At 45.8% G+C, this 20,636-nt stretch overlaps 1 protein-coding gene across 2 annotated transcripts; it reads right to left on the reverse strand.

Moving 5' to 3' along the window:
* Window positions 1-4,286: 4,286 nt before the first annotated feature.
* LOC135441896 (NADH-cytochrome b5 reductase 3-like) lies at window positions 4,287-20,587 on the reverse strand. 2 transcript variants are annotated; one of them, XM_064701460.1, is made up of 9 exons: window positions 20,476-20,587; window positions 17,115-17,246; window positions 14,029-14,101; window positions 11,741-11,847; window positions 10,834-10,963; window positions 9,902-9,985; window positions 9,692-9,777; window positions 7,309-7,408; window positions 4,287-6,291 (listed from the first exon to the last, which is right to left on the reverse strand). In XM_064701460.1, exons 1-9 carry the CDS (start codon window positions 20,494-20,496, stop codon window positions 6,119-6,121), a joined length of 906 nt encoding a protein of 301 aa, XP_064557530.1. In that variant the 5' UTR covers window positions 20,497-20,587; the 3' UTR covers window positions 4,287-6,118. The 2 variants fall into 2 exon arrangements, with proteins under 2 accessions (XP_064557530.1, XP_064557526.1); XM_064701456.1 differs by having other exon boundaries at window positions 6,010-6,291; window positions 9,902-9,980; window positions 10,829-10,963.
* Between the last annotated feature and the right edge of the window lie 49 nt (window positions 20,588-20,636).

Raw genomic sequence — 20,636 nt, forward strand, 5'->3', positions numbered from 1 at the left:
TGAGGGGAAAAGACAATCTGGTCATCCCACACCCACATCTGTAACCTATTCTTAGAATTATAGAATAATTTAGGTTAGAAAAGATCTTCAAGATTGTTCAATCCAGCTGCAAACCTAACTCTGCCAAGGCCACCCTGTGTGTAAGTGCCACATCCAGAGACATCCTGATGGATGTTTTAGGGACAGGTTAGTTGTGTCCTATGAAAAGCATCCTGAGACTGAAATGTTTGAACTCTGAACTTTTAAAGACTCACTCCCTATGAGAATGACAGAATGGCTGGAGTTGGACAGGACCTTAAAACTCATCCAGTTCCAATCCCTGGCCATGGGCAGGGACAGCTTCCACTACCCCAGGCTGCTCAGAGCCACATCCAGCCTGGCCTTGGGCACTGCCAGGGATGGGGCAGTCACAGCAGTTCTGTAATAGACTAAGTAGGAAAATAATCCTTTTGGAAATATCTTCCCCTCCAGCTACTGTCAGGAATCCTTTTCCCCATTTAAAAAGTTACCCACCCTTATCACCAAATCTGGAACACCAGAGAGTGCCCATGATGAGAAAGTTTACCAGAATGAGTAAATACTTGGTTTAAATGCAGCAAAGATGGACAGAGAGAGAGAGAGAAGAGCAAACAACCCGTCCCCTTTTGCTTTATCCCAAAGGAGCTGAGGGAGCAGCATTCCACACACTCATACAAGTATCTTGCTTGCAGCATGGAATAGAATTGTATTTTAGATTATTTATGTAAGTAGCTGTCCTGACTTTCTGCCACCCACCCCCCTCCCCCACTTTGTTTTTGGTGAAAAACTTATGTTTCTTGCAGCTGCATCTGGAGTTGCATTCCATTTGATCTTTCTGTTATCTGCAGGCTCCCACATCATGGGAGTGTTTCCCATGGCTATTTACCAAAGCAACTGTAAGAATCCTGTAATAATGACCTTTGATCTCTGACATACACAACACGTGCCTTTATACTGGAAACTTTACATTCCTTGCAGAACTTGGATACAAAATACAGAAAAATTGCCACAGGAGATTAATACATTGTTTTGGGTTTTTTTTTTAAAGACAACCTAGGAGCAGGCAATAAATTACTGTAATAAACCACAAGCAAGGCAGCCCTGACAACTGTTGTGATTTAAAAAGTTCTAAAGCTGGGGGTTCATAAAGCAGCACTGTCATAAAGACCTAAGTGATCATGAGTAACAGAGAAACAGAAGAAAAGAAACAACTCTGTGCTGGCTCCTCCAGCTCCACAAGCAGCAATCCACAAATCCAACAGAAAGGTGCAAATTGAAGCAGAGGAGCCCAAAAGAGGAGAGGCAGCTCCTCCTGCAACTTTTCTTAGGAGTCAGCCTGTGTCCATTGCTGCCCCCAGCAGAAGGGGCATCCTGAACACCAGAGGGGCTGGAACACAAATTCCATGGAGAATGAAGTGTGGGCAGCCCAGAGCTGTTCAGAGGAAACCTTTAGAAGCTGATTGTACCCTGCTGAAACAGCACTGAGCTCACCTGGCTTTTTGTTTGATAAGGGATTTATCATCTCTTCAATGACACTGAAAGCAGTATCTGATACTGGAACTGCATTTGCAGATTAAAAAAGAAAAAAGTGTTCTTAAAATTTTTGAAGACCAGGCAAATCAAATGTATATAAAGCTCAAGGGAAGAGGAGGAGCAGACACTGATCTTTCCCCTCTGGTGACCAGTGGCAAGACCCAAGGGAATGGAGGTGTGCATATATCTGTAGGGGACAGGATGAATATTTTTGGGGAAAAATGAGAAACTATATAGTGGACAGGCAGGGAAAGTTTTGGAGGAAAAACTTGACTCCAAGAGTAGAGAATTAACACTTCCAGGGAAAGATGAGGTGATGAGTAGTGGGCATGTAGGGAAAGATGCGGGAGCAGATATTGAAAAAAGCTCCATTAAATAAATAGTTGGAAGTAAAAATGAGAGAATCGGTGGTGGAAAAGTAGGAGATTTTTTCTTTCTAGATTGTGGATAATCAGGGAAAATATTAGGAAATTTGGGATAAAGAAATGAAGTGTGCAAGGACAGCTTCACGTTCCCAAGGGAATGCTTTAGAAATGTGCAGTTTCTGAACTGCACAAGTAGAGTCAGGCTCCCACAGAAACCTTCCAAAGCTGGAAGGGACAGGGAAGAAAATCCCAAAAGTGGTGTGGAAAGTGCTTTCTCCCAGGTCTGGACACCGCTGAGGTTGGAATGACATTAAAATATTCCTTGTCCCTCTCTTGCTCCCAGCTCAGGACTCAGCTGGTGCTCCCTGCGTGGCTGCAGCTCCCTGGATGTGGAGGGAGGAGGTCCCTGCTGGAGAGTGGGAGAAATGGCCCTGCTGGTTGCTGGGTCCTTGGTGGGCAGAGAACTCTGATCTTGGCAACATGGGTCAGTGAGTATTGAACCAGTCCTGCCTCCTTTTAAATGAGTTGTTTTAATTAGTCATCCGCAGGGACCACTTTCAGCCAGCTTTAGTAGAGGTCTTCTCAGATTTCCAAGCCTTGTGAGGCAGGAGATTGACTTGGCGTGGGAGCTAAACACTTCTGAGTAATTTTCTGGTAACATCTCCATGTTTGACAGCTGATCCTTGTGCTGAAAGGATCTCTCTTTCTTCCCTTCAGACAATTCCAAGGCTCACTGTTCCCATCTGGGAACAGTCCCCAGTCTGGATCTTCTCACGGAGTTTCCCTGCTGGGATCCTGCTCATAAGTCCATGTGGTACAAACTCAGCAATTAATTCTTCTCACCCCTTCTAATTCCAAAGGATTTGGTGTCTGCCTTACCCAGCTGGAGTCTAGTTCCAGCTCTGTTCTTCCTGCTTCTGCTGCTTTCCACTGCCCAGGAATTCCACCAACAGAGTGACAGTGTTTTCCACCTCCTCCAGGATTCCCTCTGTTGGGTTTGGGAAGAATATAAAAACCTGAGCCACCAGGGCTTTACTATCAGGAGTTACATCCCTGGATTTGTTCATTTCCTAATATTATCTCTTCCCAGCAAGGCACTAGGCATCTAAGGAATAAAGAAAGGGATTTGCTAACCACTGGTTACCCCTCTGGAATGTCAGAGCTTGGAAAGAAGGGCAGTTGGGGCTCTTCCTGGTGGCAGCTGTGAGGTGTTTTTTACCCAAGAGCCCCTTGCCACATCTTCCCCTGAATCCACCAAAAATCCACCTGTTCATTCCCCAGCTGCTTCCTCACTCTTTTTCTTTATCCAACAGAATTTTGACAGGTGAATATTCCCCTCTGGAATAGCACCTTTCATTCCAAACCTAATAGCAAACAGGTAACTTCCTCTGACCTTCATTATTAGGATTTCACCAGGAGCTGGTGAATGGAAAATGATCCTCTCCTGGCCCCTGCTGGATTCCTGGAGCAGGGATTCTTTCCCTCCTTCCTCTGCCCTCTTTCAGGCTTTGTTCCACAGCTTTTGTTTCCAATCCTTGGATCCTTTCCTCTCTCCAGGATCTCCCAGCAGTTCCATGCCCTCTTTTCTCCCATCCTGACCATTTCTCCAGGAATGGATTTGTGCATTTCAATTCCCTTTTCCTTCCTCCAGCAATTCCCACCAGTCCAGACCTAAAGCTGACACAAGGAGTGCTCGGTGGGAGTGCCCACAAATCCAAATCCAGACCTTGCCATTGCTAAACCAGTAACTCCAAACACAATCCTGGAAAATTTGCATTTATTCAAACCTAATATTTAGGACACACCAAATACTTCAAAATGCCCAAGAAACATCCTCTTGCCTTTAGCTCCCAGGGGTTTTTGCTTTGAACTGCCATGGATTTGGGGATCAAGGGATTTCCCTGCAAAAACCTGTGCAGGGCATGTTGGAATGCCCAATCCCATGAATCCAAGGAGTGTTAAAAGCTTAGTCCAACCTGGGCCACCACAAATTTGTGCCAAACATCCCCCAAGCCCTTGGGATAACAGAATCCTCTGCACTGCATTTTTAGTGTGGAAAGCCAGGAATTACTTTATTATCCTACCTCCTTTTTAAAGGGTTGTATCAATTAGTCATCAGCAGGGACCACTTTTAGCCAGCTTCAGTTAAGTTTCACAGATTTCTTGTTGTTTTGATCATGAAATAGCCAAAACTTTAAGTCTGGCAAATTAAACCTGAAGTTTTTAAATGAACAGATCCTGAGGGAACTGGTGACAGCCATCTTGGATCTTAGGGCCCTTCAAGGACATGTTAGATTTACCCACTGATTTCAGTGCCAAGGGAAACTCCAAGTTAAGAATAATCAAAATATGAACCAGTTCTCATGAAACTCAGCTTTTCAAAACTTTATTCAGGATAAAAAAGGATGAGAATGACCTTGGCAAATACAATAAAGAAAAAATCTATGCATATCCCACAGTGATACAGACCAGCAGCAAGACCACTTCTCTCATATTTCTGCTTTTTGCCTTCCAAGAAAGGGACTAAAACTTGAAAAATTGAGTAGTATTTCAACTTTGGAGCATAGTATTAAAGAACAAGTTTCAGAAACACACATCAAAAAATTCAAGACTTGAGGCAAATGTCAAATTAATAAAATTAATAACAGTATTATCTAGTTGAGGTTCCTTAAATTAACTGTAGTATCTTTGCTTTTTAATTCTTGCTGAAAAGTGAACTTTTTAAATACACAGTACCCACCAATTGTAGTGGCACAAAAGAAAACACAGTGAGCTATAACCTTGAATCCCTACCCAGCCTTTAAAAAATTGCTATTGTACATTGACACCTGTAGCTACCTCAGCACCCACAGTACTTCACACATGACTAAATACCCTTCCAGTCACTCTGATGTCATCACCAGAACAAGGTTTTTAGTTCCCTACACTCCATGCAGGACACCTCTAACCTCAGCAGCAGCATCTCTGCTGGTCAGAAGCAGAAGGTTGGGCACACAAGATGCCTGCAGTGTCCTAAAAACTAGGTAAAAGGCTGCTGTAAAAAAAGGATATTAAAAAATAAGAATTGAAGCTGTAGTAAACAGCTTCTAGGAAACAGTTTTAGACTCAGTGAGACACTTGAATTTGCTGTCAGTTTGGTGATTTAAGGCTGTTTCCATGCATCCTTCCCAAGCAAACCCTGGGGAGCTTTGCCTGATTGAGACACGGAGGCAATCGGGTGCTACTGCACCCAGAGCAGGGCTGCCTGCCCAAACCCCTGGCAATGAAACCTGGGCTCCCTTCAGCCCAAACCCACCTCTGGGAAACAATTAACGAGGAAATCTCATCCAGTTTCCACCCAGCATTTTCTTTCACTGCACAGGGCATGCAGAAGAACTGCTTTTGTACTCCTATGCCATCGCCTGGTACTTAGGAGTAAATACAAAATTAATAATTTTTTTCAGTATCCCACACATTATCAAGCAAAAAATTCAAGGTACTTTTGGAACAGTACCCAAAGCCACCTTCTGTAGTTTCTTTCATTGCCCAGGGATGAGAACTGTGACCAGATGGAAAAGTGTTTGCACTTCAGAAAGTCTATTCCAAAATACAAAGGAAACCAATTTTTTATCACTGCCTACCTCTCTGTTTTGATTATGAGGCAGCTGCAACACCTTCAGCCATAAATGTTCATTGGCATCCTTCAACTTAACAAGCATCTTTAAACTGATGTTGCAAAGGTTATGAGTACAAGGCAAACACTCCTGGCCCTCAGAGCTCTGTAAGGATTACAATTTGGCATAAGCAAGGTGAATAATCCAACACTTGTCATTGCTTTCATAGTTCACACTGAATAAAATCCTGGGTATGCACAGTGTTAGGAAGTAGGATATTACTGCCACTTTATTACAGCACTAAGAAAAAGCATAAGTGAGTGTGTGCTGCCCTGAGCAGCTGCACTGTCCTCCCTGGACATGGAGCACACAACACAGCACGAGGCATCATCACCTCTCCACACACAGGTTTAGCACAGTTATGTGTCTTACTTGCCAGAGAGTAAGCATTTCAAAATATGAAGCACTTCAAAATATGAAGCATTTTTAATGTAAATGTATTTTCCCAGCACTGTGCATCAGCCACCTCTGTAACTTTGTCCTGTTCCCCATTAATTTTTTTTTCTTTTTCCTTCCCTTCTACACAAGATCCCTGAATAACAGTCATGTTTAGAAGGAGAACCTCATGTCCTTGGCATAGCCCAGTTTGTCCAGGTTGGGAATGCAGGCATACTGGATCATCGGAGGAGGTCCACACATGAGGATCAGAACATCATTCTGAGGTGGGGGCAGGTGGTCTCTGATCATCTCTTGGTTCACAAATCCTTGGCTGTAATCCCAATCTGTTAAAAGAAAATGAAAGTAGGGGAAGGGGAATGCGGTAAAAAGAAGGAAAAGAGAGATACAAATCACTTTAGAAAGGAGAAATCCTTCTGATTAAGTTGTTCCCAGTTGGAACACTTGCAGTGAGAGACAGTTTTACTGGGATTCAGGTTAACCATCACATCCCCAGCCCAGGATACAGAACAAACCTGTGCTGCTGCTGCCCCAAACTTTTGGGCACCATAAGACTGACACACTTTTTTATCCCAGTTTTGGTCAGGCTTCATATATTACACACATATGAAAGTTTGCAGAACAGTCTCGAGGAGGTCCAAGGAGGAACTCTTATCCCAACTGGTAAGATCAGTTGATGATTTCCCCAAAGAAGAAAGGGCAATCAGAAATTGCAGGAGAACACTGATTACAGTGGTGACACAACAGAAACAGAGCCTTCCCTCAACATACCAGAGGTGTACTCTTGGTCACAAGGAAGAGGAGGTAGATATGGCTTTTCCTTCTCTGCCCTAAACTCCCACTGAATACGAGTGTCAATTTGATGTGGGTGGGCATAACAAGGAATGGTAAGGAAGGAAAGCCACAAGGAATGACACTGTTTAGCCTTCTCTTCCTCAAGCTTGTTCAGCAAGCTTAGGCAGGGATCTGTGCCCATGAGCTCCACACTGCCTCTGGCACTGCAGCTGCCTCAGAGCAGGCTCCAAACACAAGGATAACATGTTGTATTTATGCCTGTGGGGAAGGAGGAAAGAAGGTCACCCTCTACAGGAGACAATGGTAAATCTGCAGGCGTAGCCATGGGAGGAACACTGCACTGCCACTGGCCTGAGGAGAGCTTTGGAAACACTTGGAGCCTGTGTGCATCCCTGTGTGGAGAATGAGGCTGCTCAGACATTCACTAAGCAATGAATGCACTAAGAAATGAACCATGGAGCTCAGAAATACACCCATGGCACAGCAGGTCTCCTGTAAAGCACACTGAGGCCCCTGAGTCTCACAAGCAGTGGCACTCCAGGTCTTACTTTCAGGCGCCGTGTCCAGCGTGTACCAGCACTTGAAGCGCGCGGGATTCTGCGCCTGGATCTCATCGAGCTCGGAACGTAACAGGATATCCTTCTCAGTCTGCAGGACAGAGAAACAGTGATCACACCCTGCATGTGAGTGCAGCCCTCATATGGCCACACAGCAGCAGCTACTGCACAGCCCTGACAGATGGAAGAGATGGTTCAACTCCATTTCAAAGGCTGAAGAGGCCAAACCCAAGTTATTCTCATGCCTAGCCTGTGGCAGAGCTAATAGAAGGCTCATAACTTTCCAAATCCTGACCATGCAATGCCTTCCCTCTAAAAATAAAACAAAGCAGAACCATCACTTAATCAGGGAATCCGAAAAATAAAGCCCCTTTTAGCACACATCATAAAACTAATCATGGCTGCACAGAAATATCTCCCTGCCCCTTCATACTCTGCCATTCAGACAGGGAAATGCCAGTTTTTTCACCTTCATCAATTCAAGTATATTCAGCATTGCCATATGGAGACTGCTTGGCTTTTAAAAAGCATGTGGAGTGAACAACCAAAAGGGTATCAAGTTCTGGTTGGAACAATAAACATTACTCAGGGTATCAAGTTTGGCTCCTCCCTGATGCAGCATCACTGAAGGCCAAAGGAAAGCCTTATTTCCCTCAGAGCAGCTGCAGTCTGGGCAGGAAGGAAAAGGGCAGGGACTGAAAGTGCTGCCATCCCCTGCAGCCATAGTAATTTGGCACAGAGGTCACCACTAAGTCCATAACTGTGGGCATAAGGAGGAATGTGCAGCAGCTATTCCAGAGAAGGTGCTATTCCTGGATCTGCAGCTGTGGGGGCTCCAGAAAAACTCCTACTGGCTCTGGCCAACTCAAAGTGTGCCAGCCAGAAGCACACTAGGAGCCCATGTACATTGTTTTAAACACTTTAAAATATTTTTAAAAATAACTGCTTCCTATTTGTGGAGTTACTGGGTGCAAGGACTCTTTAAAACCAGGTACTGATGTTTCCATAGGTAACAGGGAGGGAACTGTTTCCCAGGCTCTCCCTCCCATCTGCACTGGGCTTCCCATGCTACTAAAGCAGCTTCAGCCCTGTGTTAGCCATTCTGAATCATTCCCAGCAAATCCTGGCCCTCCTGCCCTGATACCACTGCACTTTTTGCCAAATCCAAGGGCTCCAGCCAGCAGCAGAGAGCACTGGCAGGGCTCCTCAGAACAGGGAATCTCAGCACTTGGATTGTAGCTCCTGGGCAGAACCACCTCAGGCTACAACTCAGCTATCACAGAACTGCCTGGGCTGGAAGGGACCTTAAAGCCCATCCAGCTCCACCCCTCAGGATGCTCAGAGCCCCATCCAGCCTGACCTTGGACACTGCCAGGCATCCAGGGACAGCCACAGCTTCTCTGAGCAACCTATGCCAGAGCCTCACAGGGAACAATTTCTTCCTCATATCCAATCTAACCCTGCTCTCTGTCAGTGTGAAGCCATTGCCCCCTGTCCTGTTACTCCAGGCCCTTGACAAGAGTCCCTCTCATCTTTCTCGTAGCACAAAAATGGCACAAATGAATGAGCACACACTGAATATGAGAAGAAAAATAGAGGAGAGCCTAAAGAAGCTAAAAACCACAAGCATGAAGTGAAGTTCACCGCAAATAAGGACTCAATGCAAACACAAATATTAATTAGAGGGAGAAATTAAAAAGCAGAAAGAGTCACAGCAGAAGAACATCAGGCCCAGAAGGGGTACTGCCCAGCAGCACACCAACACTTGGCTTTTCCAAGAAATCTCTTTTGTAAGGATTCCATGGATGAGAGTTTCCCTCTGGCCAGCTTGCAGGATGCCACACCTCAAGGAGCAGGAGAAGCAGTGAAAAACTGACACAAGGGCTGGAAATAAAAGCATACAGCCAAGAAGAATCATAGCTCTGTAACTGAGGGAGCTGCTGGAGACCACAGTTAGTTTTAGCCTCACCCAAGATGTCCTCAGACAGAAAGATTCCACAGACAATTACTGCTGCAAAGCTGGAGAGTTGAAATTGCTGGAGGAGACAAATATCCACCCCTTTCATGTTTCCACTGAGAGAGACAGCTCTGAAAGTCTGCCCAAAACATTAACAACTTGCACAAAGGAATGCAGGGCTTTAACATTCATAAACTGGATTAGAAACAGAGCAATGAGTCACAGGAAGGCAAACATTAGCAATCCTTTCTGTAGTAATGCTAAACCCTCAATTTATCACTGTACTTTTATATGGGAGGTTTCCAACACTTCAGTTCACTTCTTCCCTCAGGGTTTGTATCTCTATGATTTCATTTGCTGAGCGGAGTCCTGCTAGGTAAGTAAAACACCACAAACAGAAAAAAAGGACAGAATTACCTGATTAGCAAACAGCAGCTGGCAAATGGTGGGGTCATCTTTGTCCTTTATGATTGCTCGAATGATCTGCAGCATAGGTGTTATCCCTGGGGGACAGAGGCAGGTCAGTGATGTGAGGATGGGGAGTAAAAGAAGGGACAAGTGGGAAGATGTAAGGAAATGCATCTAGCAGCTGTCAGAAACCACAGATGAATCCTTACAGGTACCTACCAGTGCCCCCTGCAATCATCCCCACGTACTTCACTGTCTTGGTAACTGGTTCAGCTTTCTTTTCTGGCCGAATAGCAAACTTGCCTGAAGAGAGAAAGAGATGGAAAACACTGAGGCAAGCAGGAAACACCTCCCGTTACCCCTTTCCAGCACATTCTGCTCAATTGACTTCATTTCAGCCCTGCCACCCTTCCCTCCCAGAGAAGGGAAAAGGTGAGGGTGTCCTGAATTAGAGCAATCCTGACAGGTGGTTTTAGGACACGAGGTGGTACCATCAGACACTGACAGTGGTTATGACTTATCCCTGATCACAGCCTACATACACACCACCTGTATTTCAATTTGCTCCCATCCCACACCCCCAGTGACATTCACAGGCCCAGATTCTGGAAACAGCTCTACACAAAGGAATTGATCTGCTCAGAGAGTTTATTTTCCCTGAGCAGATTATTTTAAAGAAAAACATAAAATATGTACCATGGGGTTTTTTTTTTTTTAATTTTTCTCTTTTTGAGCCAAACACAGAGTCTGAAGCTTCCCAAAGTGTTGGGCTGTATTCACAGCTCTCTTCATCCAGAATAACATGAATGCTACATACAAAGCTCTGGAAAACCACGTGTCAGAGTTCTGCTTCACACAAAACTACCAGAAGGTTTTTGTGACACATTAGTGACTGCATTATACTAACAGAGGATATTTTACACTGACATAAAAGCAATGCCTACTCAAAGTTCATTTTTACTTGGGAAGTTAGCAGTGAACAGTGCAAGTACCCAGTGTTTTTGTCAGTGTATAAACTGTGCCTATATAAGCATGGAAAAAACCCATCCCTTACTTGAGAACAGCATCAATAAAAAGCACTTCTATAGTAATAAGACATTTTTCCTGTACTGTTTACTCTGGGTAAATTCTATATTCAAAACCAGCCTTGCCTTTTCCTTTGTACACAAGGAGGCCACTTGGTCCTCTGAAGTCAATGGTGTCCCCTATTTTCAGGCTGTCCAAGTATTGAGACATCTTCCCCCCATCAGGAAACTTGGGATGGACACCTCTGAAGTAGACCTGTCAAAAACAGTAACAAAGCAATTCAGTCTCACAGCCCAGAGAAGAGTATTTGCCCTTCAAATTTTTATGTACAAATACTCCTCATGCAAAGAACACAGTTACTCCATAAAGAAATGCAATGTCTGACTGACAAAAGATCAAAATGCCACTTCTCCCCCAATTTTTGGACAGAGACCAGTGATTTTTCCACTGTAGTTCTGCAACACAGAAAATATTGATAAAAATCGACACAATTTACACCCAATTTTAAAAGGGGCTAGAAAAATAAAGAAAAAACTCAAAACACTGATTCCTAAGACCAAAACTCTAAGAAAAAATCCTGCACAGATATTAATAACAGCTTTAAATGACAGGTAGTCAAGCTACCAAGAGGAAAAACAAAAGTGTATTATCACAAGAGTTAAAAAAATCACATTCTTACCAATTAAATCAATCATTCCCACTGCCAGGATTGGTAATGATAATGATCATCACTCTCAGTGATCATAATGACCAAGTTCCATTAGCTTCAGAGCATCTGCCCATTCAGGCAAGGTTAATTCCTTATTCCAGAAGGATTAAAAAGCATATGAACATCTGCAGGTCTACACAGAGGGTGCAAATGATGCAGCATCTCATGAGACACGCTCACTAAAGAAGTGCCTGCAGAATGCCATGTGGACTTTTAGGTATTGGCACATTCCTGAAGAGAACCAGCACACCAAACTTCACATAAAGGCACTGTAAAGGAGATTCAGAAGTTGCCCAGCCTGGGAACAGAGCATGACATCTCACCTTGACAACAAGATCCACAAAGCCCTTGTCATCATCACTGGAAACTGGAGTGTAAGGTCTGACAACCAGAGCTCCATCAATCCGTGCAGACAGGTAGATGTGCTGCCCTATTGCAGGGAAAAAAACCCAAAAACTAATTTTCTTTCACAAGATTTTTCGTTCAGTGGATGTGCTGAAATGCAGCTTCTAAGCTCTAACTACCTTATTTTGGGGGATCATTTCTTCCTTTCCTATTTTCCTGACACTGCCACCCCTTGCCAGAGCTGTTAGCCATGCACAGATCTACCTGGAAGGACAGACAACTCCATTGCTCATTCTGTGTGTCAGTCATAACTTCATGCATTTACATTTACCAAAGCCTGAACTGTACCTGAGATCTTTCAAAAGATGGGATTTGTCCCCCCTGCATAGGCAAATAAAAGGGACCCAGGAGGGGAGAACTGCCAAATGCTGTTCACACATCTTTATCAATGTATTAGCTGTAAAGTTTAGTTAAAGTTGAGTTTGTAACTGTTCTTGCTTTGACCACAGATCCCTCACATCCTCCAGGAGCTCTCCAGCTGCCTTTGCTGAGGCTGCCCAGACACAAAGCACTTTTCTAACCCTGCTATTCCTCCAGCTTAACATGCGAATGCAGCAACCACGTTTCCATCTGTCACACATCCTCTGAGCTCTCTACAACAGTTTCTTTTCTCAATGTCTTCTCATATTTTTTTTCTGAAAAAAGCAAGAAAATAACCAACTTCTATGGAAGGTTTTCCCATAAATTTTCATTATTCTAAAGGCACCTAAGTGAAGGTTACCCAGGAGGGGAAGGAGAGGTTTTGAATTTTGGGGTTTTTTTCACCATTAGGTCAACAGAACAAAGCATCTCCAATGATGGCACAGCTCCTCTGCCTGTTATGGGAGGACAACAGAGGGGATTTTACCAGGAACTGGTTTGCAAATGATCATAACGACCATATTACACTACCTTCAGAAGCAGCTGATCCTTCAGGCATGCTTAATTCCTTACTTCAGAAGGATTACAAAGTGCTAGGTGAGGGAAGATGTGCTACCTGGTGACTTGAGGAATGAGCAACCATCACTCACCTGGAGCTGTACAGGGACATCATACTCCAGTAACCCTCCCAGCAGAGCCTACAGACATCCTGCTAGGGCACACCTGGAGGGAGCTGCAGCGGGGAGCTCCTGTTCCTTCTCTAGGGCAGAAGAGGCTGCAGGCCACAGAGCCCTGGTGGCCCCTGCAGACTGTCAGCCTGGGGCTGCTGCTGGGGCACACCCCACAAGAACTGCTACAGAGCAGAAAAGGTGCCCCTCCCAGAGAGAAAACGTGCCTTATGCCCTCACCTGTCAGAGCTTCACCCCACCCTGACAGGACATAAGCTGGCAGCCTCTGCATGGGGCCACATACAACCCCCTCCCTCAGAATGAAGCTTTCAGTGGTTTTGGTGATAAAAGACAAAAGCTGGTGCTGGACCAAACAGCATCTGCCACCCAACTGCTCTGCTGCTCCCAGCTGCTTTTCCATCTCCTGCAGCTTTCAGCTCTCTCTGCTTCCCAAGCCTTACCCTGCAAACAATTCCTCAATGATCATTTTGGACAAGCCAGGGAAAGGAGCTTTGCTTTCATGGCTATTAAAAAGATCAAGAGATTTTTTAACACCCCAAAGAAGATGGAGCTTAACACCTGGAAAAGGTGCTGACAACAACCACAAAGCTCAGGAGCCATGGATCACTGCAGCAGCTTGTTAAAGCAGAAGTCCTATTAAACACAAGCCACAGTTAAAAGCTCTTTATACAAGCAGGAGGAAACAATGGCACTAAGCTGTTATGGAAGGCACCACACCACGTGGCAGGGCCTTTGGAAACAGCCACCCCTGGGTGATTCAAACCTTCCATGAAATTCAGAAGTGAGTAGATCATCTGGTAAACCACATATGTTAGAGGAGAAGTGGATGAGAGTGGTGCCCCAGGGCATGGAAGGGGAATGGAAGGGGACTGCAGGGATTCAGCCCCACAGGAATAACACATGCTGGAAAGCTGAGGCTGGAAAAGTACAAGTGAAGACCTGTGTTTGCTCCTCCACTCTCCACAGAAACAAGCTGGATGTCCACTCACATACTCTGCACTTCAGATTACTCACAGCATGAGGATAATCTTGCAGAGCTCCCAGTAACAGACACATGAGCAGTATTCCAAATACAAAAGAGAGGGAAAAAAAACCCACAAAATCTCTTTTAGTGTAATTAATGCCATCAACACTTGGATTAATCATAGGGAACGTACCTAGAGGGAGACCCAGAACGTGCTCCATGGAAGGGAGGGCAAATCGAAATCTCCTTGTGTCATGACTAACTTCCTGAAAAAGGAAAATCAGAACAGTCAGCTCTGCTGTTGGGATTTAATGTTTGTGATTTCACTTCTAAAACAAGACAAGTCTGGCATCCTGCAGGATTAAGAATTAATGACACTTAACAATACCTGTGTGCAGATTAAGACTTAATGATAATTTTCCAAATATTATGGACATTTACACTTCCTTCTGTGAGAAGGTCACAAGATATAAATTAATTAGCTCTTCAATTCTCATTTCAAGTTTAAATATGTAGGAGTTCAAGGCCAAAGTATTCTGATTTTCATCTCTCAAATTCAGATGAATTAACCATTTCAATGGAAGTAGCAACCTGATTCCTTTTGCTATGGTAAGGTCCTTGAAGTATTTTCCCTGTAATTGAATTAATTGTAAATTAATTCAATTGAATTATTCTGTAAATAAAATTGAAAAGAGCACTGTGTTTAGATATGAACAAAATTATGACAATATATCCAGTCCTGCTGGGATAATTATTCTAATTTTTACTAGGAAAGTCACACCTTTAATAAAATTTTGGCAATAAGTATCTGAACACTATTTCATATATTATGTAAATTTTATGTTTCAAAAATCAGGTCATATTCATAGGAATGGAAAACACAGCAAAAAATGAAAAAGACAGAAAGAAACATCATACAGCTTAATGCCTCATCCAGTGACTTTCTGTTTTTAAGGATTTTATAACCCTTATTTTGTTTGCCTAACTGTTTTTGAAGTAACCAATAGAGACAAATTTGTTCCTCACAGTTTGACTCATCTTCCCTTGCTATGGTCAGACTGATGAAATTTTCCTCACAGTACCTCATTTTAAGGCAAATCCTGAAGGAAGAAGGGAATGGATTGGCAGTCTCCAAAGGGCTTCTCTGTACTTATGTCTATTCAGGAGCAGTAACTGCCACTGAAAATTCCTTTAGAACGACAACTAATGTGGACTTCACACTGCTGCTGTTTCTGTATGGAAATTTCAGCACTGTATGGAAATCACTGGCTTTTGCCAATAATGCTGCATTTTTATTATGCTGTCTTTAACAGTATGCAGAAAGAACAAAGCTCTGAATTCCCACTTGATCACCTCACCACATAAAGTCGAGAGAGTTTAGCTGAAGGTGAATAACACAGGTATTTTGGTGAGGCAATTGTGAGAAACTAGGAGGTTCAGGGAATCCCCAACACCAAGAGGTCTGTGCCTCTCTCTGTCACACAACCAGGACACTGAGCCTGTCACCCTGCAAGGTGTCATCAAGGCTGGATTACAGACAGCCTTGGATCAGGATGCACTTCCAGCACAAGGTCACTCCCCTTTGGCACTGTCCTGAGCACCTGGAAGCCCTTGGCCACACACTTCTGTCTCAAGCTGCAGTGCCAAGGAGTTTTCCACCCTTGCCAAATGCAAAGTTGAAGAACAGTTTTTGCAGGCTGGTGCTTTGCAGAAGCCACTGAAAGGCAACAAATTAATTATGCACACCATTATAAAAACAACCAGCCAAACTCAAGTTGTTTGCTTTTTTAAGGGATGAACTAAATTAGCACACCTAACTATATTATAAAAGATTTTTCCTATGCTATGCACTAGGAAGCAGCCTCAAGACTCCTAATTTCTCGGTTCAAGAGACAGGTGTGGCAGACTCAATTTGGACACATCACACAATCACAGAAGGATTTGGGTGGAAGGGACAATAAAGATCACCCAGTTCCACCCCCTGCCATGGGCAGGGATGCCTCCCACTAGCCCAGCTTGCTCAGAGCCCCATCCAGCCTGGCCTTGGACACTGCCAGGGATCCAGGGGCAGCCACAGCTGCTCTGGGCAACCTGTGCCAGGGCCTCACCACCCTCACAGGAAGAATTTCTCCCTCATATCCAACCTAAACCTGCTCTCTGTCAGTGTGAAGCCATTCCCCCTTGTCCTGTCACTCCTGGCCCTTGTCAAGAGTCTCTCTCCATCTTTCCTGTGGGCTCCCTTCAGGCACTGGAGGGGCACAGTGAGGTCACCCCAAAGCCTTCTCTTCTGAGGCTGAACAATCCCAATTCTTTCAGCTTTTCCTGACCTCATGAGAAGTAGGAAGTCTATAATAACAGTGTGGTTGCAGCACACCTGGGGGATAAATTCAGCAATGCAGCCCCGCCCAAGCCACAGGGAAGCTCTCAGCTCCCAGAAACCCAGGATTCAAAATGACAGTAATTTTTTGTTTCCTTTGACAGAACCAGTCAAAGCCAAGCCACCAGTGCACCTCAAACAAAGCTCTGTTCCAGTACAAAGTCTCCTAATAAATTTCTAAATAGCTCATAGCCTTAAAAAGACAACACTAAAAATTTCCTCAGGTGTGACTTTACATCTGAGAAGCCAAGATATCTCTCTTATGCTTTTGATAGTGTTTATCCAATAGAAACCTAGACTTTTCAACTTTGGTGGCTTTGGCTCACTTCCCACAAGCTTAGTTACCAATTTCTGATGGCAAGATCCCCCCAAAAGCATCATGACCTTCCTCTGGTATCCCACTTGAGCAAGCATTTAATTTTGTACTGGGAGGCTTTACTTTTAACAGAGAGTAGAGAAGCTGAGACAGCTTGGGTACTGTCAGGACTGCATGACTTAAACACCTTTCTTCCTGGAAAACACTACAGTATATCGATACAGTAACAGGAACCAGCATAGTTCTGGCAGCTGCTGTTGAACGCCACTGACCATGAAAAAGCTGCCTGCTCTGCCTGACAGCAGGACTTGTGTCCCTTAGGCCAGTCAGTGGTGCACAGTTTGGGAATTTCTGCTGACACACATCACTGTGAGTCTGATCATTTCCAAGCAGCATTCCCCACTCTAAGCTGTTTGGAAACAAGCTGCTTGCAGAACTGCAAGTTACACAACACAAAGAGCTTTTATAAAGAAGTCCTTTCCTCAAGACAAAAGTATCCACCCTGTTGGGACATCACCCAAGGCTTCAGAAGCTGTAAGCATTTCACAGTGCCCATGGTCATGCTCAGCACTGCACATGCACCTACCTCCTTATCAATCAGCCTCAGTGCATACTTCACTTCTGGGTCCTTGAGGGTAATGGCAGGCTGGGGATTCCTGAAGAACCTCATGAAGGTGGTGTAGATCAGCCATATTGGGTATGTCACAACCTGACGCAACTGCAGCAGCACAGAAACAGTGTCAGAGACGTGTGCAGAATGAGTTATTTGGGTGACAGGGAATAGGGTGCCATGCCATGGCACTCTAACCACCAAAACGTTTATTTGAGCAGGAAGAGGAAGCATTAGTTAAAAAAAAAAAAAATCCCAAACCCACAGATTTGCTTTATGAAGACCTAGCATCACTCCTGGGTTGAGGCACTTGCACACCAGCACAGGGCTGGCAGCTGGACACAAAGTGAGGCTGTCACAGCTCCATACCCCCAGGTGCCCTGACAGGGAGGCTGAATCCCCATCTCCAGCAGGCACACAGACACACGTATCACACGTGTCCAAATACACACAGAATATCCTGAGTTGAGAGGGGCCCATCAGCATCATCCAGTCCAATTCCACACAGGACACCCCAACAATCCCTGAGAACGCTGTCCAAATGTTCCTTGCGCTCTGCCGGGCTTGGGGCTGTGACAATTCCCAGGGGAGCTCCAGTGCCCAACCACCCTTTGGGGGAAGAACCTTTCCCTAATATCCAGCCTAAGCCTGTGGCAGACCACACTGATCAACACAGCCAGACACCCAGAAACAGCCCTGACAGGCTCATCCTGTTCCCGAACCCAGCGACTGGGATGAAGGTCCACGAGTGGGAATTCCACACACACACCTGTATGACGTGGATCCCCCAGCAGCTGGCAGAGTGTGCCCACTCTCCAGGCTCCCCAGCTGCTACCATCTGGACACAGGGGCCACTGTAGCATAGACCACCCCATAATTTGGGGTCTCACACGTGGCACACACCCCGTTCTCTCTCTGGCAGCCACACCACGCTGCTGCTGGGTGCTGGCACCACGCACACACCCTCCAGTTCAGAGTCTGGGGGCAGGCACTGGCACTCCCACCCCCACAGAGCCCTGCATGCAGAGCAGCTCCCCTTCCCTGGGAAAGCAGCTACGCTGCAGGACGCAGCCAAGGGACAGCCCTTCGTGTGCCTTTACCATCATTTTCCCCACCTCTGAAGCCCTATAAGACAGGAACAGATTATGCTCTGATACCACACCACCCTCCTCACACTGGGGCAGGAGAATAAGCTGCACAACTACTTATAAAAATCCTCTCTGACTCAGTAATTTATTATTGAACACTTCGACAGAGGAAAAGCCTGACTATAGCAAAAATAGAAAAAATGAGCTCCAAGTTCTGCCTGCTTAGCTTTCACTTTCATTTTATTTTAAAGTGACCTGAACATTATTTTAGTATAGCATTTGTGCAACTGTGGCAGTCCCTCAGGAGGCTATAAAAACTTCCTACATTATTAATAATAAAACTGTGTGACAGCATAAATTCTCTCTTTCCTAAAGTGCTGCTGTGCAGGTTTAAAATGTATCATCACTGTGTACAGCCTGAGGGGACACCATGCCACACACACTGCACTTTTCACTTTTATTTGGGAATACTGAAATAGCTCCATAAAGGTTGTTTCTGAAGAAGCTGAAGTTTACAGGAAAATTATTCCTTAACTCTCATAGATCCATCAGATTACGGCAGCTCTGGGAAGAAATTTTGGTATTGAGCCACAAAAAAGGGCAGAGGGAGGGAAGCTGTTCAAGGTGACAGAGCAGCAAGTAAACTCCTTAATGAGAAATTAACAGGTGAGTGAGGTCTGGAGGCAATAGCAAGCTGACTTTGCAGCAGGTGTTTCAAATGAGACATTAATAAGTTAAACCAGCTTTATTTCCAAATGTGGCTATCTCAAATGAACCAAAAAATAGAGCTGCTGTTGTCAGGCAATGAGAAATAATTTTAACACAGCACTAACCTCGTGGAAAGCAATTTGTTATTCATGGTCAATTAGTGCAAGTCTCATGGGATTTGGCCTGGAAAGACAGAGCACACCCCCTAATTCAGAAAGTTATTTTAGTCCCTTACTCAGATCTATCACCAGGTGGGCAGAAAAAAGGGGAAGAACTGAAGGCTGAATGCTTAGAAAAAGCCATGCTTGCTAAGAAAAACATTCTCTGGGTTAAAAGTGGCCTACATACTCTCACCACAGGGCAGACCAAGATGTAAATGAAGATAACTGCACAGCATCAGGTCTCCAGCAGCAGAGAGCAACAGGCTGACCACAGGGCCTGGGAATCACTACATGGGGACCTCGTGACTCATCATTTCCAGCTGCACTAATCTTTGCAAACAGACAAGGCAGAATTAGTAACAGAGCAGGAATTTTTATTAATGGAAAAAGGGCCCTGTGTGATAACAAAGAGAAAAGCCATGGAGACTGCAGCGCCGGGCGTGGTGAGCACAGCACAGTCCAGCACACAGGCTCACAGGCTGCCCTGCCCTGCAAACACACAAACCAAACCCTGCTTGGGCATGAGACACGCTGTACCCTCGGCTTCACACACCCTGGCTCTGAAGGAATGGCAGCTAACAGACTCCTCTCATCTGTTTCACACACCAACAAGAGGATAACGGGATTCCTTCACCTGTGCAGCTTTAGCCTCATCCCCCCCGTTCAATGCACCTTACGAGCAGCTGCACCCAAATGAGCACATGCTGAATGCAGCTCCACCCAGCCCTCTCACAAACCCGGAGAGCAGTGTGTTTGAGCAGCGGAGCAAAGATCCGTAAGGGGCAGCTGGGCAAAGAGGGAAGCGATGCGTGCGGAGCTGACAGCGCTGCAGACCCGCTGCCCACAGACAGCACCGGGGATGGTTTGTGCTGGAAGCGACCTTAAGGATCATCTCGTTCCCACAGCACGGGCAGGGACAGCTTCCACCATCCCGAGCTGCTCAGAGCCCCATCCAAGCTGGCCTTGGACACGGCCAGGGATGGGGCAGCCACAACTCCGGCCAATCGGTGCCAGGGCCTCACTACGCTCACAGGGAAGAATTTCTTCTTCACAGCCACACGAGACCTACAGTCTGAAATTATCCCGACGGGGAAAACACCACAAGCGTTCAGAGCCCCCAACAATAACAACAGGAACAATAACGAGAACAGACAGCCGCGGGGCTGGGAGGGCAAAACGCCCTGGCACAGGCGCCAACACAGCCCAGGGCGCGGCAGCCGCGGGACGGCCCCGGAGCCTCCGCAGCACCACGGGGCTCCCGGCACCGCGCGGCCCCGGACAGCGGGGACACCCCGGGACACCGCCCCGCCCGGAGCGCCGCGGGCGGGGCCGGGGCTGCGCAGGAAGGGACCCCGCTCCCGGCCGCCCCCCTGCACTCACCACGCTGAGCTGTGCCCCCATCGCTGCCCCGACACACCGCGGGCACCGCCCCGCTCCGCGATAAACCACGCCGGGCCCGCCCCGCCTCGTGACGACACACACAGTGCGGGCCCCGCCCCTCTCGTGACGTCACGAACAGCGATGAACAGCGCCTGTCCCGC

Source organism: Zonotrichia leucophrys, chromosome 1A (genome assembly GCF_028769735.1).
Source record: "Zonotrichia leucophrys gambelii isolate GWCS_2022_RI chromosome 1A, RI_Zleu_2.0, whole genome shotgun sequence".
In the NCBI taxonomy this organism is placed as follows: Eukaryota; Metazoa; Chordata; class Aves; order Passeriformes; family Passerellidae; genus Zonotrichia; species Zonotrichia leucophrys.

Bases quoted from the DNA above. Each gene is read 5' to 3' on its own strand.
- LOC135441896 (XM_064701460.1), bottom strand. From the start codon at position 20,496: ATGGGGGCACAGCTCAGCGTG. The intron at 17,247-20,475 runs GTGAGTGCAGGG...GTGCTGCTGCAG, and splicing joins TGGGGGCACAGCTCAGCGTG to TTGCGTCAGGTTGTGACATA. The intron at 9,986-10,833 runs GCAAGGCTGGTT...TTCTCTCTTCAG, and splicing joins CCTTGTGTACAAAGGAAAAG to GCAAGTTTGCTATTCGGCCA.